Genomic DNA, 25,827 nt, shown 5'->3' on the forward strand with positions numbered 1-25,827 from the left:
ATGCAGACGATTATATCAAGTATGGTTTTACCTTTATGGAGAAAAACGGCAGCCATTTACCTCAGTGTGTCAACTGCCATGCTGTTCTTAGTAATGATGCAATGCACCCCGGACGTTTGGAACGGCATCTAATTACAAACCATTCTTCTTTTAAAAATAAAGACCCAGCCTAAAACGTATGAAACTTGACTGCAAATTTTCGTGTTGAAAATGAGAAAGCTGTGGAAGCATCATGCAAAATAGCACTTTTGATAGTTAAAGACAAGAAACCACATACTATTGGTGAGTCACTAATTAAACCTTGTCTACTTACTGCTTGTATAAAAAGTACTTAGTGAAGACAGTTGTAAGAAAGTAAAAAAAATTTCTCTCTCAAACGACACAGTAAAACGAATTGATGATATGGCTCTGGATTTAAAAAATCAACTATTGCAAAAATTAAAAGGTTCACCGTTTTTTTCTTTGCAGTGTGACGAAACAACTGATATTTTAAAGTATGCACAGTTATTGTTTTACTGTCGATTTATTGACAGAAAACGGTTCCTGGAGGAAATATTGTTTTCAACATCTCTTGAAACAACAACTAAAGCAATTGACATATTTTTTGCTCTTGAAGATTTTTTAGTAGTCAATGAACTTTCATGGAAGAGAGTAATTGGCATATGTACTGATAGGGCCCAAGCCATGACAGGATGTCTATCTGGACTTATAATTGGCAAAAAAGAAGAACCCTAGGATAATTGGTTCTCACTGCATTATTCACAGCTTTAGCTAGTCAGACTTTACCTGAACCTCTCAACGTCACATTATACTTAGCAATTAAAATAGTTAACCACATCAAATCCAGCGCATTAAACACTAGGCTCTTTCAGGCACTATGTTAAGAACTGAATAGTGATCAGGAAACCCTCCTGTTTCACATAGAAGTCCGGTGGTTATCCAAAGAAAATATGCTTGCACGATTATTCAATTTAAAGTCAGAAGTTGAAATTTTGTTAATGACTTCAAAAGAAGAAGATCTTCACAGAAGATTTACAGATGATAATAATATATTTTACTTGGCTTATTTGTCTGACTTTTTTGAAACACTTAATGTCCTGAATCTGAAGCTTCAAGTCAAGCCAAGCAGGCAATTGACCTTAAATGTGATTCACAAGCAAAAGCAGATTTTGCAAACATGGAATTGGAAGAATTTTGGTTAACCTACTTTCCTGTTTACCCAGAAGTGGCTTTAGTATCTGCGAAGTTATTAGTCCAGTTTTCATCCACATATCTTTGCGAATCTGGTTTTTCTGCACTGGCGTATATAAAATCAAAATACCGTTCAAGGCTGGACGTTGAAAGTAACTTGAGGTGTGGTCTGACACAGTTTCAACCGAATATCGAAAAACTTGTCAAGAACAGACAATGCCAACCCCCTCATTGAAAGTGCAAAAACACTCATATAAGACTTTCAACTTTATATGCGTATTTGGTTTTTTGATTATTCTTTTTCTCAAATAAATAAACAATGTTAAGTTTGGTGAGACATCAAATAAACCTTCGTATTTAAATATATCTGGATTTTTATTTTGCATTCCAGCTTTTGCTAACGTAGAGTTAGCATCGTCAGTTTCACAATTTCACTGTTCTAACTTGAACCAACCAATTATTGACTGGAAGGGAGGCGTGAGCTGTCTTCAGTGTTCAAAGGGGGCGCCAGTGCTAAAAGGTTGAGAACCGCTGCTTTAGATAATCAACTTTATTATATTATTACTATTTTCCTAATTATTTTATATAATTATTTTTATTAATTACAATTTTTTAGGTACTGGTTTGCAGACAGAGCATTAAGAATACTGTTAGTATTTTTCCTTTTGTGGATATTTGTATATAAACTTAATGTTTTTAACTTAGTGACTGAAAAAACACTCTATTCTTTTAGAAAATTGTATACTAATAGAAAGGTATGAAATAAATTAAAAAGTGTCATATGTAAAATTTAAAAATACATCTCCGAATATTATCACGTGTTTTACTGCGACTACAATATTTTGTTTACTTTTCCCCGTTTGAAATAATCTTGACTGTAAAGCTCCTGTCACACATAACGTGCAAATAAAGTTAACCCTCAAGCGGACGCGCCTATAATTATCGCGTGAGTGGACGCGTGCGGCGTGGTGCAAATATGCTACCAGCAGCAAATTAAAGTTCTAGAACTGTTTAAATGGCTTATAAGTAAATAAAGTTTTAGGAAATTGTTTTAAATATTTATTAAACGTATATTTTATATAGCAAACAAATAAACAAACACTGTAAACATAAAACGTTAGTCACTTTCAGCAGTTTCCACTAAATTGGTTTTACATCGGTGAAAGGTAATCGTAGTTTCACTGTGCTCTTGACAGACAAAATTATCACATTTGTCACACAATTGTGACGTAAATTTATTTTTCTGTCTTCCACATATGGCGCAACGTCCCCGCTTTTTTCTTGGTACATCATGTTTTTGTGCCTCTTCTTTAGGTTTGTAAGTCGTTAAAAATAACTGAATATCTGAAGGTAACGACGACATTTTTAGACCTTCTCTCTAAGTGAGATTTCATAAGTTGAAATGATAAATTTTTAAGAAAAATTCTTCTTGGCCTATTTGCGTTGTTTTGGTTACTGTTATATAAAATCTGGGAATTTATTGCAGCGACATTGAAAAGAGCATAAAATAATGCTAAGGGCTACCTTCTGGTGTTTTGCGAAACAGAATATCCCCCACAGGAGGTAGTCAAGAATTATCTCGGGTTTTCCAGTTTTTTCGTCAATTTTTCCATCATCATGCATAGTAGAAAGTAATACTACAGATTTTGACTTTTTCGGAACGTAAGACACCATATACACCTCTTGTTGAAAACCATGGTACCAAGATCCAATTGCACGATCTTTGTGGGGCAAAAACTCAGGAGGTATTTCTGATTTATTTTTTCGCCGAGTACCAATGGTTGTAATTTTTTGTTTCAAAAGTGAACATGCCAAAGGATAGCTAGTGTACCAATTATCGGTAGTCAGATTTCTATTAGTACCTTTTATATGCGCAACTAGTCTGTTTACTATATCAGATGGAGAGTTAGATTTACAGTAGGGCCGCTCAGGCTGTTTGCCACAGTAAACTTCAAAAGCACTGGTATAATAAGTTTCGGCATCGCAAACCGCAAAAATTTTTAAACCATATTTGGCCGGTTTATTCGGGATATATTGGATAAAGTTGCATTGTCCTCTAAAAAGTTCCAGTTTTTCATCTATGGTTACATAGTAACTGTGATTATAATATTTCTTACAGTTGTCTTGAAACTTGTCTAAAAATACTCTAATTGCCGCCAGTTTATCCAATTTTTTACGTTGTTCTCGTGTATCTTTATCGTCAAACCTTATACATCGCAGCAATAATTGAAACAACCTATAGCTCATGCAGGCCCTCAAAATTGGCAAACCTGTTCCGTCATTTGTCCACAGTTTGTATATATATATATATTTATATATATATATATATATATATATATATATATATACAATCCAAGTATAATAAAAATCTTTTAATAGAAAACGGTTCGTGGCAATATTCCTGCATTTCTTCAGTTCTAATGATTGTAAAGTCATATAAAGATGTCAAACAATGTCAAATGCATAGGTTTAGGTGTTAGAACATACATTTAAAAAACATTTAAAAATTACAATAAAAATACAGTACAAAACACATAAAAAGTTTTTTTTAAATTTGTACAAACATTAAAAAATCACAAAAATTTCACAGTATGTTTACAAGAAAACAATATAATATGATATACTATTTCTATTCTATCGCTGATGTGAAATATAACGAAACGTGAAGCCAGGAGAAAAAGTAACTTGTTTTAATTAGAGCTTAAGTACACAATTTAAAAAAATAAATTTTTTTAGACAAAAGGTATGGAAGTTAACTTTATTTTTAAAGACACCAAAAATATTAAAAAAGCAACTCTTGACAGATAAAGTTCAGCTATTGCGAAGAGAAAAACAAAAATTAATATAGCTTCCTATATATGGAATCAGGTTTTGTAAGAAAAACTGGATAAAAAAGTTACTCGTTAAAGCAGGACAGAATAGAAAAGTCAAATTTTTATAACTCTGGATTAAAAAGGAAAGTTGAAAATATATAGGTACAGATGACCATTGACCACGAAATTGTGTTGGGGAACCTAGAATTAGGTGAATGTTAATGACATGTAACGTGATATAAAATTATTTTACTCACCATGAGGTTCCTTTTGGAACAGATTTTACATCGGATGTGATGTGTGAAGATGACTGAAATTCTCGTTGAAATAAATATAAGGGATTGAATTTGGAAATATCGAAGTAGAACCGATGGCAGCTATTTTTTACTCATAGAGGACAAAAACCGAAAATTTAGGCCATGTCCTGATCGGATTTGGGTGTACATAAGTTAAGTTTATGAATTGTAACATTTAACTAGAAGGAGTTGACCATTCTCAAGGATTGTAGGAGACATTAAGGGGTGATAAATGATGCTGAGATTATCGATGTCTGAACGTCTGTTCATTGAGTTTTTTCCCTTAATATGTGGCACATTTCCAGGAAGGATTTTTTATAGAAATTATGCTCAGTTCCTAGAAATTTAATATTCTCAAATTCGATTTGGTGATTAAGAGAGATAGAGTGGGTACTAAAAGCACAAGAGTTCTTGTTGCACCTGATATCGCTGTTATGAGATATAACACGCCCTTTATGGTTTCTTTTTGTTTGGCCAATATACTTCAAATGACAGTCTTTGCATGGAATGTTGAATACTACATTTGATTTGGAAGGTTAACCTTTAGATATTTGGGAGAAATCAAACAAAATAATTTGTTTAATTTTGAAACGAAACATGAAAATAAACGTACTTTTAACTGAAGTAGCAGTTAAATTTTAAAAGATGGTTAATAATAATAAATTGCCACAAGAAAATAACTTTTTAGGCAGTTTATTTATAATTATTTCAAGATAACAATCGAACATCTGAAGATGGTGATAAAAAATAAAACAATTTAGAATAATAGTCTACAAACTAAGCTAAAAATGTATTGTATTTGTACTTAAATCAAATGCATTGTAACCATCTTAACTCAAAAATGTAAAGTCATGAATTTTGAATTAAGTAGCTATTGGACAATTTACAATAGAATAACGCTTAACTGACATTTTTAATATCAGAATAATTACCTCACAATAGTGCATTTATTCAATTATTCATAAATAGATAACTTTGGTTATCATTATAATTTGTACATTCAGTGAATTAAGTGCATTCATTTCTTTATAAAAATTCCTCACCTCTAGAGAAAACGAAACCAAAATCTGAAGCAGTTATTTCAATACAGTGGTAAGTAGCTTTTGTATATACAATATATTAACTTTAGTTATAAAGACCTTATAAATTGACGGATAGCTGGAGGCGGATTTTGCTCGTGATCGGGAATATGGACAAACTATACGGGGATATGTTGGATTAGTCGTGTATATGGCTTTCCCGTGGGTAAAAATGAAGCTGAGCGCAGTTTCAATATTTCAGGTCCAAATTAAAAACGTTTTGAAGATTTCTTAAAAGAATTTTATTGTGAAATATTAAATTCAAAGACACGTTTTTTACTTAACATTTTGTATGAGCTAAAAAAATGAGCTACCTTTATTGCAGAGAAAAAATTGTCGTTAATTTCTATGAACGCCATAAATCTTTAGTTGATGCTGTTGGGAATGTTGAGAAAGTTGTGGTACTTTATTTTAGTTGCCCTGTCCACGAGGAGACTGATACAAAAATTGTTTATCACATCTGTTAAATACAAGAAGATTCTAATATTAGATACAGTAAAATGCTCAGATTTTGATATACTCATAATTTTATTAAGTCTTCTTCTTCTCCTTCCTCTTTATAAGTAACTCTGCTTATTCATTGAGCAATTTATACCTCTATGGAAGGTTGTTACTCCATCTTTTGCGCGGTTGTCCGATACTTATTCTGTCGATTGGTGACGTTATCTCTTGCTATTTTGACAACACAGGTCTCCTCCATTCTATTTTTTTTTATCTATTTTATTTATTCTATTTTATCCATTCTTTTTTTTCTATTTTGTGTGCATTCATTTATACACTGTACGTTACATTTTCTACTAATGTCCTCACTTCCCTTTTGATCTCTCAGTGTATTTCCTGTAATTCTTCTCAGTACTCTCATCTCTGCCGTTTCCAGTAGTCTTTGCGTTGTGGCTGTGTCGGGTCTTATTTCTGAGGCATATGTCAATATTGGTCTTACATACTTACTTTACTATACTTTATAAATTCTTGATTTCATCTCAGTGTTAATGTGCCTGTTTTGCCATATGCTGACTACTATTTTTTTAGTTTTCTGAGATGAGATTGTCATATTAAATTATTTTGCTCTTATGTTAAATCTGTGAACCAGTCTCTGCAGACTATCTTCATCTTGGGTTTTCAATATTGCGTCGTTTGCGTAACAGAGTATTTTGATTTCTTTATTTCCCATTCTGTATCATCTTTCTTTATTTCATTCATGATCAAATTGAAGAGCATGGGGCTCAATGAATCCCCTTGTCTTATTTCGGTGCCTAGTTCTATAGGTTCTGTAAGTTATCCATCTATTCTGACTTCCATTTTGTTGTTTTGGTAGATGTTTTTAATAGTTTTTATAACATTTAGGGGAGCTTCTCTATTATACAGACGATGGATAACATCTTTGAGTCTTACTCTGTCAAACGCTTTCTTTAGGTCAATCAGACACAGAAATGCTGGTCTATTATACTCTAGTGATTTCTTAGTAATTTGCTTTATAACGAATATTGCATCTGTACACAATCTTCCACTACGAAAACCCTGTTATTTATCTGCTAAACTTATCCTCTGATTTATTAGCATTTGAAGACTATAGGGGAAAAACGCTGTAAGTAAATTTTTTAAATTTTTGGAAAACGCGATTTTTAGATTCAAAACTTCATAAATAAACATGCTAAAACACTTTTGTATTGAGTATTTGATAACTCATATATACAGAGTATGATATTACAAAACTGAAATTGTCATGTACAGTCGGTAACAAGAGAAATTAAAAAAAAAACAACCAAAGGTCTGGAGGAAAAAGGCAAAAACGATGTAATTGACAAAATATAATATTAATTCAACGAAAGAAAAAAATAAACAGAACTAGACTTGTTTAAACTTAACTAAAGCTAAAAACATTAATATTATCTATTAAATGAATCAATAACATTGTAAAATGCTTAAGATAAAAAATAAATCATGTTTTTTTAGCTGATCAAAATACATTCTTCCTTTTTCTGAACAACATTTTTTTAAAACTTGGAGATTTTTGTATTTTGCCATTGGAATGGGCAGTGACTCAGTATGGGATCGAGAAGGAAAAACAAATTCTGTTCCAGTATACGGTGGTTCCCTACCAGTCACTTTTTTGTTAATGATAGCAGAAACCATTGTTTCATTGTAGGTGTCTCTGAATTAAATTAGTCTGGGATGTTGCTTTGAAATGCTTAATTCTCTTTTGGTCTAGTTTTAAAAGGTGCTTTTGTAGCATACATAAGTGCAAGAAAAGTGTCCCGGCTACGCACCAAGTAGTTATCAACCACTTCTACTTTAAGGCGCAGGTTTTTGACGAGCCAATCGTAACACTGCTTCCCAATATTCTGGGGTTTTTGCTGCCCTTTTTTGATTAACGATACCAAAATCTTTATCCGTCTCCATGTAGGAGTGACCTCTTATAGGAAAGGTCACTGAAATAGAATCTGTTTATTTTATGGACTAAATAATGTAGAAACCGGAATACCATCCAATTTTTAAATAAGGCCTCCATACGATTCATAGAAAATCACTAAGTTACGAACTTCAGAAGGAAGCTGGATTGTCACATAACAACATTATTATCACTAAGTCGATGGACATTAAAGGAGTAGAAAGACAACTGCCCTTTATAATACACGTCGTTGCTCGTAATATTAGGCATTGGAAGGTTTTATTAAGCCCATGACTATGACTTCAGATTCTCTTGAGGTCCTTGCTCGTAGTTTAGCTTTTGTTTTTCGTTTGTAAAATGTCTGTGATTTCAGCAAGTGAAGTTTTTGGCGTATTTTAAGTTTATTAATTAATTTATCATCTTTACATTCCCTTATTTTTATTTTGGAAGCATCACAAATGCTGCAAGTGTCGGTTCTGGGATACCCAAAGAAGATATTAAAGCGTGTGTTGAATGTTTTTCTATATACTTCATAGCACACTGCTCTATTGGGATGTTTCTCAAGGAACATTTTGTACATCTTTTTAATGTTAAGTTCCTCTGGAAGGTACTTCCTGCTAAATTTTTTTAGGCTGTAGTGACTCATGCGCCCTTTAAATGATTTTATGTGATTTAAAATTAACTACATAGTTTCTTCATACATTTTATTGGCTCTTGAGCCATGTTTGCATCTATTGTCCTTGGAAATTATACCATGTTTTAGAGCTCTTTGTACAGTTTGTAATCTTCTCGTGGATATGCCATGATAAGCAACAAAGGCTTTTTGACAAACCTGAACGTCTTTTGCAGGTGATGTATGCCCTTCATCATTAGGTACCGCAAGGCGAATTCTGTTATAAAAAGAACCATCTCTTACGTTGCAATTCTCTTCGTCTTTTCTTGGTGCTCGTCTCAATTCACCATAGAATTAAAATTACGAATAATTGTATTTCTTTATTCAATCGTTATATTTTCAAAACACTGTTAACGTTTGTAACGGCAGTCCTCGCCTATTTCGTGAGTTTGCACTTTTAGCGCTTTAGCTACATCACATATTTGCCCACAACTTTGTCGTTTTCTTGTAGCTTTTGACTGTAAAGCCTCTTCAATTTCACTCTCCTCACTTTCCATATTAATAAACAATAGTTCAAACTTACTAAACGTTAAAAAATAAACTGTGATTATGATAATAATGATACTAAAATAAACAACTTGTATGAATGCTGAACACTGACTGTGATTTTCCGTTGTAAATTGTCCCTACGGACAGGCGCATTGAGCACCTAAATTTGACATAACATTGTTCCCCAGTTTAACCATGACTTGCAGCGCTCTTCCATTGTACAGCATTATAGGCGAGCGGTTTACCCCTATAAGCAGAGCATCAACCGACTAAAATTCTTTTTGCATTTCTAATGCACCAAACCTTTTTTATTCGATTCTATATATTTTTCCAAGATGAAATGTATTTTTTTAAATTTTTTACAAGTGGGCCGGCAATTGTTATTAACAAATAACTTATACAAAAAAGCAATTTCACCGAATTGTTTCGGAATCAATTTTTTTAGGTGTATCTTATCAAAATAAACACTTTTCTCTCGTGATAATTTTTCGAAAAATGCTTCCTTTTCGAGTTATTTGCATTTTTTTGTTGGAAAAATGCCGTAATTAGTGATTTTTGGGATTTTTTTTTTTTTTTCTAAAAAACTACTAAATGAATTGCAATTTTACAGATAGCTTTATAATCTCTAAACCGTCGAGTACAAGTTAGAATATTTTGACAAGGATAAATGGTTTCCATCTCGCTAAAAACGTGGACCCAAATATTTCGAATATGCCTTTCGAGAGTATTCCGCTAAGCGTGTACAGCGGTTGAGGTGCTGTAGGCGCTAAAAAAAATGCATCTAATGAAAAATTACCACCTTCGAAACCAGCATTATTACAACATTACTTAAGAGCAAAGTGGCAAATAAATGAATGGATTCAAGCAAAAAACAATATTATTTCATCTCTTGATCCATTAACCCATGGTTGGACAAGGAAAATAATTGTTTCGATTTTAATTATTTTGAAGGCGAAACTAGTTTAGATATGTTACAAAAGTATTTCTGCTCATGTACCGGAAAATGTTCTACGAAAAATTGTAATTGTATTTCCTATAATTTAGAATGCTGCGCAGTATGTGCATGTACACCAGAGAATTGTAAAAATGTTAAAGACGACTTTATTGAAGCCAATGAAATCAGCTTAGATGGAAATCCTTTGCTGTTGACGAAAATTTTCAAATTATTGACAATGAAAACGATGTATAATTAATATTAAATTTTAATTTTATTATATTTTTCAATGAAAATTAATTAATGTATAATAATAAAACTGTAATAAAACATTCAATAATATAGTCACCACGTATATTAAAAGAAAAATTACATTATTATAGCATTGTAAAAAATTAATTTTAATTGTTTTAATTAGAATATGTATATATAAAAATAATTAGAAATATCTTTTTTTTTAATAAATTGTACATTTGTATTCAATTAATTTTTTTAATTTAAACAAATATTTCTACGTGCCGCACGCCTGTATCGCTGCAACCGCTGTACACACTTAGCGGTAGACTGCTCGAAAGGCATATTCGAAATATTTGGGTCCACGTTTTTTGCAAGAGAGAAAAAAATTATCCTTGTCAAAATATTCTAACTTATACTCGACGGTTTAAAGATTATAAAGCTATTTGTAGAATTGCAATTCATTTAGTAGTTTTTTAGAAAAAAAATCCCAAAAATCACTAATTAAGGCATTTTTTCAACAAAAAAATGCAAATAACTCGAAAAGGAAGCATTTTTCGAAAAATTATCAAGAGAAAAAAAGTGTTTATTTTAATGAGATACACCTCAAAAAGTTGATTCCGAAGCAATTCGGCGAAATTGCTTTTTTGTATTAGTTATTTGTTAATAACAATTGCCGGCCCACATGTAAAAATTAAAAAAAAATACATTTCATCTTGGAAAAATATATAGAATCGAATAAAAAACGTTTGGTGCATTAGAAATGCAAAAAGAATTTTAGTCGGTATATTCTGTTTCTAAGCGTGTTTTGAGGGGTAAACCGCTCGCCTATTAAGTTATTCATTTGTAACGTTTGACTTATTGCACTTTTATTTTGTTTGATATTTGTAGATTGTACTACGTGTATCCAAGTATCGAAAAATGTATTCATCAAAAAATCGATAAAAATTAACTTCAGCGTTTTTCCCCTGTAGTCTTCATTTGTAAAATTTTAGTTTTTAGTTTTAGCGTAGTATTTAACAAGTTTATACCTCTGTAGTTTTCTGGTTGTTTTTTCTTGAAAATTATAGTGGAAGTGAGGATTTTCTGGGGTACATTGAAACAACAAACGCCATGTTTCGTTCGATAGCAACGACTTCAACTTTATTGTTATAATCAATATTGGCAACACGCCATACACCGAGTGTTTACAAACATTAATCCAAAGATGGCGCTACATGTATTAAAATACTTTTTTGATACATCACAACACCCCCACTTATCAAAAAATATCTAAACTTTCAAACCCAAACCTAGCCTAAATTTAGAATTTTTAACATTTTTCAACCCTTTAGTAAGGATGTCAGCCAACATTTCATCAGTACTCAAATACTTCAACTCAATAACATTATTTTGGATAGCCTCTCTGATGAAATGGTGGCGAATGTCAATATGTTTTGTCTTTTCATGGAATACTGGATTTATGCACAACTTCTGAGCCCCTTGATTGTCATTATACAAAACAACTGAATCCAGTCTTCCTTGAATTTCTGACAACAAATTCCTTAAGTAAATGGCTTCCTTAGTAGCCTCCCCTAAAGCTACATACTCCGCTTCAGTGCTAGAAAGAGCCACTGATTTCTGTTTAACACTCTTCCAAGAAATCGCACCACCCGAAAGTTTAAAAACAAAACCTGTGTAAGATATTCTATCTAACTTATTTGAGGCCCAATCAGCATCAACAAACCCTGTTAAATCCAAATCATCCCTTTTATAAGTCAAACAAATGTCTTTAGTCCCCTTCAAATACCTCAATATCTTTTTAGCACATTTCCAGTGATACTCATTATGACTTTTATTAAATTGACTCAAAAAACTTACACTATATGCAATATCTGGTCTTGTCAAAACTGCTAAAAACATTAGACTACCAATTAATTTCTGATATAAAGGATTTTCAACTTTTTCTAAGCAATTACTTTCTGTAAAATCAAAATTATCTATTGGTGAGCTGACAACATTGCACTCCTCCATATTAAACTTTCTTAATAACTGATCAATATATGCACTCTGGTCTAATCTAATAGTATCTTTATCCCTATGAATCTTCATACCAAGACACAATTTTAACTGACCTAAGTCTTTAATTTTAAATTTTGAACATAATTCTGCCTTTAATAAATCAGTTTGGACCTTATCATTACTGAAAACTATAAAATCATCAACATATAGAGCCACTACAACTAAACTCTTATCAATTTTTTTAATATAGACACATGACTCATAATCTGATTTATTAAATGCTAAGCTAATCAAAATTTCATTCACTTTTTGATACCAGGCTCGAGAAGACTGCTTTAATCCATAAATGGCCTTTTTTAAATGACAAACTTTATTTTCATTACCTTTAAGAACATAACATTCTGGTTGACGCATGAACACTGTTTCTTGCAAGTCACCATTTAAAAAAGCTGTCTTCACGTCCAAGTGAATAACATCTAAATCTAACTTTACAGATAAGGCTAATAACAATCGTAAACTTGAATACCTTATTACAGGAGAAAACGTCTCCTCATAGTCCACACCTTCACGTTGAGTGTACCCCTTAGCCACTAAACGAGCCCGATAACACACCTGATCATCACAATCAACTTTGGTTTTGAAAACCCACTTGCACTCAACCAAAGTTCCACTTTTTGGAGTATCGACCAACTCCCATGCCTCATTTTCTGCAAAAGATAGCATCTCTTCATCCATGGCCCTCTTCCATCTGGCCGAGTCTGGTCTGGATAGAGCTTCTGACACACTGGATGGGATATCTTCCAGATCTACTTCCTGCTGCTTATGACATTGAAATGTCACATAGTCTTTGAAGACCTTAGGCTTCTTGGTTCTGTCGGATCGTCTTGATATACTTGGTATTTCTGGTGTGATCACTATGTCTGGAACATACTCTGAGTCATTTGAATCATCTCCGAGGTCATCATCCAAAACATCATGGTATTCTTCCTCATCTGACAGTCTATCTGGGAATTTACCTTGGTCTGGATCCCCCACTTGAGGTAATACCTCTGTCACTGCAATATCATTGCTTGGTGATCCTAAAAAATCAAAGTTTTTCAGCAGCTTTGGTTTTTCATTAATTACCACATCTCTACTGGTAATTACACTCTTCTTAATGGGATCATAGAGCCTATAGCCCTTCACATTTTGACCATAACCAACCAAGAACATCTTCTCTGCCTTTTTGTCAAACTTCTGCCTTTTTTCTTTGGGTATATGAACCATTGCCTCACTACCAAAGATTCGAACATGACTCACATCTGGCTTTTTACTATAGAAGAGTTCATATGGTGTTCTATTTTCAAGACCTCTGACCACAGATCTGTTCCTTAAGTATGCAGCAGTATTGATGGCTTCAGCCCAAAACTGCTTAGGAAAATCTGCATCGAATAGTAAGCACCTCGCCTTCTCCACCAGGGTACGGTTCATTCTCTCCGAAGTACCATTCTGCTCTGGGGTGTAAGGATTTGTTTTTTGATGTGTTATACCATTACTACTTAAAAAAGATTCAAAGTCAGCACTACAAAATTCTCCTCCGTTGTCAGACCTAAAACATTTGATTTTGTGCCCTTTTTGGTTCTCAACTAGCAATTTAAATTCCTTAAACTTATCTAGAGCTTCACTTTTGTATTTTAAAAAATAAACAAAAACCATCTTACTCAAGTCATCTTCAAGAACCAAAAAATATCTAGATCCTCCGATGGACATCATCTCCATGGGACCACATAAATCACCATGCACAACCTCGAGCAATTCTGCAGCACTATTTCCACTACTCTTGAATGGCAACCGAGTCTGCTTTCCCTCACAGCACACTTGACACATATTATGCAAACTTGTCCGCCCTTTATAGTTCAAGCCCTCAACTGCTCCGTCCCTCATTATACCCAAATCTCTAAAGTTGATGTGACCAAAACGTCTATGCCACAAATCACAACAGTCCTGAGCATACATAGAGAACGCCACTGGCTGAGACTTGACAAAATTAAGTCTATACACTTGATTAATCAAATCAGCTGTAGCCACACTTGTACCTTTACTATTAAAAATCTCACAACCCTTCTGGTTAAAAACAACCTTATTACCATTTAAAATCAACTGGCTAACTGACAGTAAATTGGTTGTAATATTGGGTACATAATGAACATTTTTAACTACAATGTCAAAGTTTTTATTGCTACTTACTGTAGTTAACTCTACTTCTCCAGCACACAACACTGGCATTTTTTCATTGTTGGCTACTAAAATTTCTTTGAGCTGTATATCCTGGGATGCATTTTTTATCCAGTCATTTCTTGACGTTAAATGCACACTTGCTCCAGAGTCAATATACCAATCTGAATTGTTAAATTCACCATTTAAAAAGACCGCACTGAAAGCACTCTTATCCTCCGGTTTTCTATGCTGTTTTCGAAAACTCTCAAAATCCCTTTTCAAAACTGGGCACTTGTTTTTGTAATGACCTATTTGTTTACATCCAAAACAAACCACATGTTCTTTATTGTCATTTTTAACACTGCCACCGCCATCTTTGGGATGTTTTCGGAACTTGCCTTGACTGGCAAAAGCACTACCAGTAGATTTCTCGCTGCCCGCGTTCCTACTAGTTCCATCTTTCTGCATATCAATTAACTTGGACTTTATTGCATCCCCTGTAATTTGAATTCCAGAGTGTTCCAGAGCCATTATCATTGGGGTGAATCTGTTTGGCAATCCTGCAAGCAACAATGAACCAATCCACTCACTAGTAATTTCGAATCCACTCCGAGTTAATTTCTGGGCTGTTTCAATCATCTGCCCTATATAATTCTCCATACTGTCACAATTATCCAACCGCAAACTTATGAGAGTCCTAAGTAAATCAATTTTTCGTGTAAAACTTTTCTCGCCATAAAGTTTTTTTAATGTTATCCACACATCCAATGCCGTTGCCGCCTCTCGAATATGCACATAAATGGATGGATCAATGGATAAACATAGCTTTGCCCTCGCTTTATTCTGCGTGTCTGCATTTGTTTCACCATTTTCTTCCAGGCATTTCGATAAACCATCGAGCACAAAAACGTTTTCAATCGCAAAAGACCAATCATCGTAGTTCTCGCGACCCATTAATTTTGGCACACTGGCTAAATAATTCGTAGCCGCCATTTTCAGTCCACAAAACAAACTGCGAATTTCACTCGACCCTACGTGACTACGTTACCAAAAAAAACTCACAACTGATACCTTCAGGTTATAGAACTTTAAAACTGAATGCTGGGGCCATAACCTCTTGAAAATTATAGTGGAAGTGAGGATTTTCTGGGGTACATTGAAACAACAAACGCCATGTTTCGTTCGATAGCAACGACTTCAACTTTATTGTTATAATCAATATTGGCAACACGCCATACACCGAGTGTTTACAAACATTAATCCAAAGATGGCGCTACATGTATTAAAATACTTTTTTGATACATCACAACATTTTTTATCTCCTTTTTTGAATAGTGGTTTGTTCGTTCTCCATTCCTCCGGTATTTTATTGTGTTTTATAATTTTATTTATTAATGTTCTGTCATTGCTGCTTCACAATAGTTCAGTAACTCGTTTGGTATTCCGTCTTTACCTACTGCTTTTCTATTCTTTAGGTTTTTATATATTTCCCGAACTTCCTGTACATTTATATTAAGTTCTTTATTTGCGGTAATTTCTGGTATTTCAGGTTCTAGCTTCGTTTGTTCTTCCTCCGCATATAGCTTTTTTAGGTAGTTAATTCACATATCCCTTTGTATGTGTTTTGGTTCTATTAGCCATTTACCTCCGTTCTTTGACCTCTTATGAAGCGCCATATTTCCTTTTTCAGACCGTAAATATATGTTCCATTTCTTTTGAAAGGCGTTTCAAGTAATCGTTTTTTATTTTTCTTACAAGTGCTTGTGTTTCGTTTCTAATTGTCTTGTAATTATGGTATGCCTCTTGTGTTTTGGTTGACATGTATTTCAGGTAAGTTTTTTTCTTTTCTTTACATGTTTTCTTCACTTCTGTACAAAACCATGTAGTTCTTTGCCTTGGGATTTTTTTTTATTTATATTTCTATCACCAAGAACTTCTTTGGCCGAGATATTAGACTTAATTTTTGTCCAACTTTTTTCGACTCCATTACTTTCTGTGATATATATATTTCTGCTTTTTTCGGTTATTCTTTTTTATAATAGGTATCTTGTGGAGTTCTCCTGTAAGCTTTCAACTTTTATCTTTGTGGTGTATTCTGGTGTTTTGTATTATGTGTTTTCATTCGGATTTTGCACAGTACCAATTTGTGATCGCTTTCTATTTATGCTGATGTTAGTGCTCTTACATCCAAGATTTGAGAGGGCTGTAACTCTCTATTTGACAGAATATAGTCTATCATAGATCTTGGTCCTCTACTGTTTTCAAAAGTGTATTTGTATTGTTCTTTGTGAGGAAATAATGTAATATTAATACGTATCTCGTTTATGCTGCAGAGGTCCGTCAGATCTCCGATTTTATTTCTGATATTTGTGTTATATTGCCGTTTTATTCCTGGAACTATATCATTGTCAACACGGGCGTTAAATCACCCGTAATGATTATATATTCATCATTTGGGGTCTCGTTTATTACAGTCTGAAGGTGTTCGTAGAAGCTTTCCCTTGTGGTGGTATCTCTGTTGTTCTCTGGTGCATAGATTGCTATCACATTCAGAGGTTTGACATCCATATATTTACATTCTTGTACTTGGTGTAAAAAATTTTTGTGTACTAACAGGGGGACCCCTTTTTTGGATCTGGTTTCTTTCGCAATACCATTGTAAATCATCAGATAGTCATCTAGCATAATTTGACCCTTTCCTGTTTTCTTAGTCTCTTGTAGTGCACATATGTCTATATTTTTTTCTACAAGCTGTTTAGTAATTTCCTGCTCTCTTGTGTTTAGAGACTTTACGTTCCAAGTACCTGTTGTGTACAAGTAAAATCATTCCTGTTCCGAGGCATAATCTTGTTTCTATGAGCGGTATGGTTTTTAGCTATTGAATAATATGCATAATTTAAGAAGCGACTTATGCGAAAATGTTATGCAAAGCTTTAATTTTCACGCTTGAGAGGTTACGATTATAACCCTAGTTTCTATAGAAAAATGAAAAGGAGACCATTCGATGTATTAGTTAGTCAGAAATATGTCTAAAAGCATTTCATTCGCTTGGAAACATTGAACAAGACCAGATGAAGTTTTTAGAGTTTATTCTACATTATATTATATACTGGTTTATTCTACATTATAATAATTTAAAAAAGACAAAATACCGAAATACATCAAAATGATAAAATATTACAATAATACATTTTATCTAATTCTTATCTTGTAATACTAAAGGTCTGTACAATCATTTCCGGAGTAAATGCTTTTGTATTTTCTTTCTGTTTTTTTCTGTAAAACTTCTCAAGTAGCTTTTTCCCCTGTGCGAGGTAGGGGAAGGGCTGGTACAGTTGCCACCTTTCGAGTAAATCCAAGATAACTTTAATATAAATCATAATATATTAATGGGTATCAACTCAAACTTTTGCCGGACACAATACAAGACAAAAAGAAGACCGATGGAACAAAATTCTTATAAGTTGGAGACCGTGGAAATATAAACGAAGCAGAGGAAGGCCCCAAACGAGATGGGCAGATGATATCAAGAAGCACGTGGGCTCTAGGTGGATGACTATAGCGACAGACATAGAAGAATGGAAAAGGATTGGGGAGGCCTATGTCCAAAGATGGACCGAAGAAGGCTAATTAGATAGAAAGATCAACTCAAACAACGTCAAAGCACTTGGTAAATTAAATATGTAATCTGTAATCCCAAAAAAAATACAGGTTATGCAAGAGTAACTAATTTTGTTTTTTCAAAAAATGTGGTCACTGTTCCAAACTAGATGGTACAGTGGTCACAAAGGTAAGGTACAGTGGTCATTACTTGCAATTCTTATATTTTTATTTATAATATTCATAAAAAAAGAAAAGTAAGATTAATCTTTAACAAATATTATAAGATGATTCCCAAAATAGGGATGACTTTGCAGAGTCATCGGCAACCTTCGCTAAGAAGACGGCACCTAAAGAAGAAGATAAGATGATAAATCCGCTTTAAAAGTAAACAAATTTGCTGTTCGTTGTGTTGCTCTAGCACTTTTTGGTTGTGTTAAAATAAGTTCAACATCTTCTTTTGTGATTGTGACAGAATCTGTAACTGCAGAAAATGAGAACTGTATTCCGTGACGCCTTAGAAAATTTACATTGTATTCTTGACCAGCAGAAAAAACTTCTGTAACTTGTGCAACATAAAATTTTGAAGTTTTCTTTGTTTGAAACCTCATGAGAACAAATGAATTCACTTCCACCATTCGTGAGGATATGTCTTTGTCAGAAATTTCATCTACTTCTAAAAATAGACTAACATCGTGGAATCCACAACATCAGACAATTCAATGTCACTGTTACTGTCATCACTATCACTGGGTATGCTTTTATTTTTCTTTGCATTACTTCTATTCGACTTGTTTGAACTATCAATTTTTCTTTTAACTGTTGTCTTAGCTTTCTTCACTCTACTTTGCCTTGTTATTCTTTCTGCTGTTTCCGCTTCTATTCTGTTATAAATTGGTGTATCAGTTAAAATTTCAGTAGTTTTCCTTTTCCTTTGTTTTTTTAATGGCAATAAGGTAGCTTTAGGGTATGGTTGCAGTAATACAGGGGAAATAAATTGATTTTCGGGTGTGACCTTGGAAGTTGCCATCGCTTCATAAGAAACAGTTTTCTTTTCAGGTGTTATTTCCGATGGATGTTTCTGATTTGTTTTTGGTATTTTATCTGGATAAGTTGATGTTGAAGGGAACTGAATGTCCATTTGTGGTATATTGCTAACATTTAAATTATTTGGTTGTTGTTCTTCTTGACGTATGTTTGGCATGTCTGTTACGGTTGAAACAATAAAATCATCGTCATTAAAAATGTTATCATTGAATGGAAATACTCCAGTAGCTTTAAAAGCTGATACCATATTTTTGGGACAGAAAGCAAGTGGATAAGCGTCGTTCAAAATCTCTGCTATGCCGTAAATTATTCTCTTTCCAGGATTTTTTAATATCCAATTTTGACAATCATTTAAAAAAAAATAAGTCCACCTAGCTGTCCGCCTTTTTGGATTTTGATTCTGCAAATCTAAATGAATCAACTGTGCAAGTTGCCAACATATTTCCGATGACGAGCATCACCCACAAATGTTGCATATTCATCTCTGTTCACCACCCCCTTGTTCCCTACGGAGCTGTCTACCCTTAGAGATTTTAATTACATCATGACCTACTTATTCCCAATTTTAGGTGCACTATCTCGATCACAAATAAAACCTCGACTTTGATCCCTTTTAACTTCCCTCGTCCTCCGCTCCGCTGTCCACACGTACGGTAAGCCGTAGAGTTTGTCCATATTTCCGATCACGAGCAAAATCTGGCTCCAGTTCTTAGCCTGAAGGACAGTAAATTTTTAAAAATAATACCAAAAATTAGTAGTGCGCTATTTGAAACAAAACAAAGACTGATTTTAGTTCTTACTAAAAGTTTAGTTTAGTAAACGAGGCATTTAAACAAAATATAACAGATGTAACAAAATAGAGAAATGTGGATATAGGATGAGATCCAATTAGAACTGGAAGAATAAACAAACAAAAAATGCACCATAGAAATGGTGTTTGCATGGAATCGTATGTGACTTTTATAAAAACAATTCTTTTGGAACTGGAACCTTCTATAATCCAGTGTTTTTATGACATCCATCATGTTTTTTATTTTTAGATAAACATTTGAAAAATATTTTTTTTACTTCATATTTTTAGAATTTTGCAGAAAAAATGCCCGTAGCAGACTTTTTTATAGACAAAAATGTATTCATTACTGGAGGCAGTGGATTTCTAGGAAAGCTGTTGATAGAAAAGCTACTCAGATCTTGTCCAGGTATCGGAAAAATCTATGTTTTGTTAAGACCAAAAAGAGGTAGATCAATTGAAGAGCGCCTTGAAAAACTTGTCGAGTCACCGGTAAGTAATTTCTGATGAATCATATTTAAGAACATTGCAATCATTATCCCGTTATGATTTAATAAGCTTTAATATTTTGCTTATACTCTTAGATTTGTTTTATTCACTGTAATTTCACTGGAATTTTTCTTTTTCTTGTATTCAACATCTTCTGTGGAGTTTGCTGAATAACATGATTATTGGCACTTCGAAACTCTGGACGGAATAATTCGACCGATGTAATTTCAAACCATTAACGAATGTTTCGCAGCCAATACTTGTACATCCCACACTTCTTCATCAAACTATGTTTCCTTGCATTGTAAGCTGTAAGAACCTACATCTTGTGCCTCTAGAAACAGGACCAAGGAACTCAAGTTTTCTCTTCTTTCTAGGAGATATAATTTCAGGGTCAATATTCAGTCTTTCCAGAACTTCCTAATTTGTGACACTCTGAGTCAACGAATTTCACAATTGTTTTTAACTTTTTTTGAAACGAGCATTATTTTGGTTTTCTGATATTGATATATAAACCGTGCGTCATACTAACCGTAAACTCTTCATCAAAGAGTCTCTATAAGTCTTCCAAATTGTTGGCCATTAGTAGAGTTTGGCACTTGATCGTAGGAAAATTTCTCGGTAGTGGGAGCTTTCTTATCGGCTCCGGCATCTTTTGATGTACCGGCAGGTGTGGCAGGTGGGTAGGTGTGGCACGTGGGTAGGTTGTTGGAAAGGGGAGGGAATAGTGAATATATTGAGATAAAAAAAACAGACATGGCAACATTACCAAAAGGGCATTTTATCATATTTCCGTTGTTATTGTACCTATTGGAGCGTGTGATGTGTTAAATGAAACGGGCACTACACAGTATCTTTATTATTAATAAAAGTATAGCAACATACGAGATATCATAGGGCACTATAGATAAAAATAAATTTACTATAAGACAAATTTTTATTTATTGACTTAAAGAAGGTCTGGCTAAGTACAAAATAAATGATTGAATCCTAACATACGAGAAAGCAAATGAAAGGGAAGAATATAATGAATAAATAAGAATGGAAAAAAAACAAACAAGGCTACTATTAAAAGGGCACTACACGGTACCTTATTTTTTCAGTAGTGTTGCTGTAAGAGTCCAGCTCCGCATGCCATATAGCAATGTGGAGAATATGTAGCAGCGTAATAATCTGATTTTAAAGTTTAATGTATTATGTCTATAAGGCGACTTTGGCTTTTTCAATGTGTATTCTAATTTATTTGCTTATATCCCAGTTATGGTTAACATTGGCGCCCAAATAGGTGATATTGCGGATTCTGTTTAACTCTATTCCATACGCTCTGATGTTCATTGGTTGTAACTCCATTTTGCTGACAAACAAAAGTTTTGTCTTAGAAGTGTTAAGCTTCAAACCATATTCAACACATGTTTCGGTCACTCTGTTTATAAGTAATTGCAACTCTTTTTCGTTGGATGCAATTAGTACTGTGTCATCTGCGTATCTGAGATTGTTGACATTAATCCCGCTTATCTGCATCTAATGCTTTGAAAATAAATTCAAAGTAAATATTAAAAAGTAGAGGCGATAAAATACACTTCTGCCTCACTCCACGTCATATTTCCACTGCCTACGTAGTATTCTGATTAGTTCGTATGTTTGCACCTTGATGCCAATACAAATTGTTGATAATACGGAGATCTTGATCATCAATTCCCACCTTTTACAAAACACCTACCAGTTTGTCGTGGGTGGCCCGGTCACAGGCCTTTTCGAAGTCGATAAAACATATAAACTGGTTGTTTTATATCCCTACATCTTTGAATCAGGACCTGCAAACTGAATAATGCTTCTCTGGTTCCAAGGTTGTTTCTGAAACCAAACTGTGTTTCGCTTAGTTGTATCTTTATTTTGTTGTAAATTCTCGAGTGCAGTTTTCTTAAAAACATTATCAGTACATGGCTCATTAGACTGATAGTGCCATGATCGCTACATTGTTTAGCGTTTATTTTTTTCGGTACCATTACAAATGTTGAAGCCAGTCTTATTCAAGAGGTTTAGAAGAGAATGGTTGCTTTATTGTCGAGTAGTTCCATTATTTCGCTGGGAATTTCGTCTGAAGCGGTTGCTTCCCTATTCTTTGATAGTTGTATAACTCTTTCTATTTCATCGAAGGTTATGTATTTTAGATTTGTATTTCTGTTCTTTCATCATTAAACAGTTTCTCAATATATTCCCTCCACCTCTGCAGTTTGTCTTGTTCATTGAAGATGATATTTCCTTGTTTATCAAGTAAACTACTTGAAGTTGGTCTATATGGTCTAGTTATTTCTTGCACCTTTTTGTGCATATTAAAGGTGCCATTATTTTTCTTCTATTTCGTTCTTCTATTTCAATACATTTGTTGCTGTACCATTTTTATTTTTCATCCCGGATTTTCCTTCTGATTTCTTTATTGATTTTGTTTTATTCTTTGATGTTTTATTTTTCTGTTCTAGTCTGTTTTCCATTACTCTCAATATTTCATTAGTCCTCTATTGTTGCATGCGTTTATTAATAGTTTTATACTTTTTGGTTGTTTCTTGCATGATAGTTTTGATCTGATTCCAGTGGTCTTCGATATTATGTGTTTTTTCTAATTTTTCGAACTTCTTTTATATGTCGTGTATGATTGTTTGGCTATTAGCTCGAATGCAGTCAATGTTTATTCGGTTAGTTAGTTCTTGGCGTTTTACTTAATGTCGCGGATTATTAAGTTATGATCTAAGGGGATGTCTGCTCCAGGTAGTGTTTTAGTTATCTTGATTGAGTTTCGGTATCTTTCTATAACTCAATTAATATTCAAACAAATTCCTGTGTTTATATACATTTTCTGACGGTTCTAGGCTTTACTAGATATTTCGGGATTTTTCGAGGACATTTCGAACATTCTAAATTTTTTAAAACATCTTATTTTTCGTGAAGGGACTTTTTCTATATGAGATAAATCTCACGGAACTGCCGTAACAGTATTTTCAACTGAAATAAATAATATTACATTTCGTATAACAATTTTATTTTTATAACGGCAAGTTCTTAATTTCAGGTATTTAATCCATTACGTCATCAAAATCCAGATGCACTTAAGAAAATTATCCCAATTAAAGGCGATGTTTCGGAAATAAATTTAGGTTTGTGAATTTAACAAGTACATTTTTATCATACTGGAAGCAAGTAAATTGTGGAACAAATTTTTTTTTTTTAAACAATCTGTATTTTTGACAAAAATCCAAACACAATAAAACAATAAAAACTGTAAGAGTAACTAAACAGTATATATTAACAGTAATGGCACTGCAAGCTTTTACCAATCCTATTTCCCTGTTTTTCTTGATCTTGGAATTAAAATGGAAACCGTGTTATTTTATTTTTATCGACTAAAAATGGCGCCATTTGCCCAATGTCCTCTGTCACTTCTAAAATAATCCAATCGTCTTCTTTTGATCTATAATGTCCTCTGTCATTTTAAGTTGGTCAAACTGTTTTTACGTGCAGTCGTCTTCTTCTTTAGCCGACAATAGAATGATCAGAACAAACAACAACTTAGGCAAACATATCAAGAACAACAAAGCCAAAAGAAAAAGCACTTACACAGTGGTGTATATAAACTTAAGTGTGACGACGGCAGAAAAAGTTACATCGGTCAAACTGGTGGAATTTTTAACAAACGTATAGCAGAACACAAAAAGGCTTTTAATAATAGAAAAACAGATAATACGTACGCACTTCACCTTCTAGACCATAATCATTCTTCTAATGACCCATTTTAAATTCTTTACATTTAAAATAAAGGCCTTAAGCTATCTTTATCTATGGACTATAAAGAGTAAAGGCTTACCAAAAATAGATAACTTGAGAAAGACACCCTGCCGAAACAGCTGTAGTGATAATAAATTATGACAAATTTTGTGGAAGTTTTAAAAACAAAAGTTTTTAGTGTTTTATTGTTAGAATAACTTTTTGTCATAAAATTAAAAATAAAAAAGTTTTCCATATGTTGCAGACTTAATTGGACACTCTGTATAACTAATCAATCTGGATATATTTTTTTAAGTAATATTGTTTGTTTTAATAAATTTAATTTTTATAAATGTAGGTATATATATTTTTTTAATTTTTTTTTCTTAGAATCCGATTATTAAATAGAACTACATACTATATACCTTGAAACCAAACTGCCAAATGCAAAGTATGTGTTATGACTTAAAAAAGTACCGAAATTACAATATTGCCTTAGGACCCTCTATAGCATTAGTCCCCCACTGTAAATAAGAGATTTTTTTATATAAATTCTCCTATTTTTTATGATAAAATAAATTATTGGGGGATATTAGCAAGTAGGTATCTTTTTCTCCAAAGACAAAGTGTTAATGCAATTATCTCTAATTTTAGGTATAAACAGAGAAGATCGTGAGTTACTAGTTAATACTGTAAATATAATATACCATTCAGCAGCATCAGTCCGTTTTGATGACTTCTTAAAAGACGCAATCATTTTAAATGTTCGAGGAACGAGAGAAGTTACAAAATTAGCCCTGGATTTAAAGAATGTTTCAATATTTGTACACGTATCAACAGCTTATTGCAACGCTGATAAATATGTAGTAGAAGAAAAACTTTATCCAGCCCATACAAACTGGAGGGATGCTATTATGTTAGCCGAAGAATGTGATCAACGGACATTAGAGATTTTATCTCAAAAATATATTTCTCCATTGCCCAATACATACACATTTGCAAAATCTTTAGGAGAACAGGTTGTTAATGATTTGTGTCAAGGAAATATACCAGCTGTAATAACAAGGCCATCTGTAGGTAGGTAATATTTATTGTTTTTTTTTTATAAGCATAGCTCTCTTATCGCGGGCTATGGACAGAGTAGTGGATCGCAAAAGATGTGAAAAAATAAAACCGACTGTAGCGACAGTAGCGACTGTAGAGACAGTAGTGATAATAACGACAGTAGCAACTGTAACGGTATATCATTCGACCACACGTCGCTATTGAGAAAATAAAATAAAATAAAATAAAATAAAATAAAATAAAATAAAATAAAATAAAATAAAATAAAATAAAATAAAATAAAATAAAATAAAATAAAATAATGAAATGAAATGAAATGAAATGAAATGAAATGAAATGAAATGAAATGAAATGAAATGAAATGAAATTGAAATGAAATGAAATGAAATGAAATGAAATGAAATTGAAATGAAATGAAATGAAATTGAAATGAAATGAAATTGAAATGAAATGAAATGAAATGAAATGAAATGAAATGAAATGAAATGAAATGAAATGAAATGAAATGAAATGAAATGAAATGAAATGAAATGAAATGAAATGAAATGAAATGAAATGAAATGAAATGAAATGAAATGAAATGAAATGAAATTGAAATGAAATGAAATGAAATGAAATGAAATGAAATGAAATGAAATGAAATGAAATGAAATGAAATGAAATGAAATGAAATGAAATGAAATGAAATGAAATGAAATGAAATGAAATGAAATGAAATGAAATGAAATGAAATGAAATGAAATGAAATGAAATGAAATGAAATGAAATGAAATGAAATGAAA

At 32.9% G+C, this 25,827-nt stretch overlaps 2 protein-coding genes across 2 annotated transcripts in view; both read left to right on the plus strand.

The window, feature by feature from the left end:
* LOC140448606 (fatty acyl-CoA reductase wat-like) overlaps positions 1-1,999 on the plus strand; it is a 28,720-nt gene extending 26,721 nt beyond the window's left edge. The window contains exon 9 of the mRNA XM_072541698.1: positions 1,808-1,999. Within this exon, the coding sequence (XP_072397799.1) occupies positions 1,808-1,952 (145 nt within the window). The 3' untranslated portion in view covers positions 1,953-1,999. The remainder of the gene's footprint in view (positions 1-1,807) is intronic.
* A 3,285-nt stretch (positions 2,000-5,284) lies between these two features.
* LOC140448607 (putative fatty acyl-CoA reductase CG5065) overlaps positions 5,285-25,827 on the plus strand; it is a 58,899-nt gene continuing 38,356 nt past the window's right edge. Inside the window, exons 1-4 of the mRNA XM_072541699.1 lie at positions 5,285-5,392; positions 20,024-20,224; positions 23,289-23,373; positions 24,635-25,057. Coding sequence (XP_072397800.1) covers positions 20,039-20,224; positions 23,289-23,373; positions 24,635-25,057 — 694 coding nt within the window. The 5' untranslated portion in view covers positions 5,285-5,392; positions 20,024-20,038. The remainder of the gene's footprint in view (positions 5,393-20,023; positions 20,225-23,288; positions 23,374-24,634; positions 25,058-25,827) is intronic.

This window comes from Diabrotica undecimpunctata, chromosome 8 (assembly GCF_040954645.1).
Source record: "Diabrotica undecimpunctata isolate CICGRU chromosome 8, icDiaUnde3, whole genome shotgun sequence".
Lineage (NCBI taxonomy): Eukaryota > Metazoa > Arthropoda > Insecta > Coleoptera > Chrysomelidae > Diabrotica > Diabrotica undecimpunctata.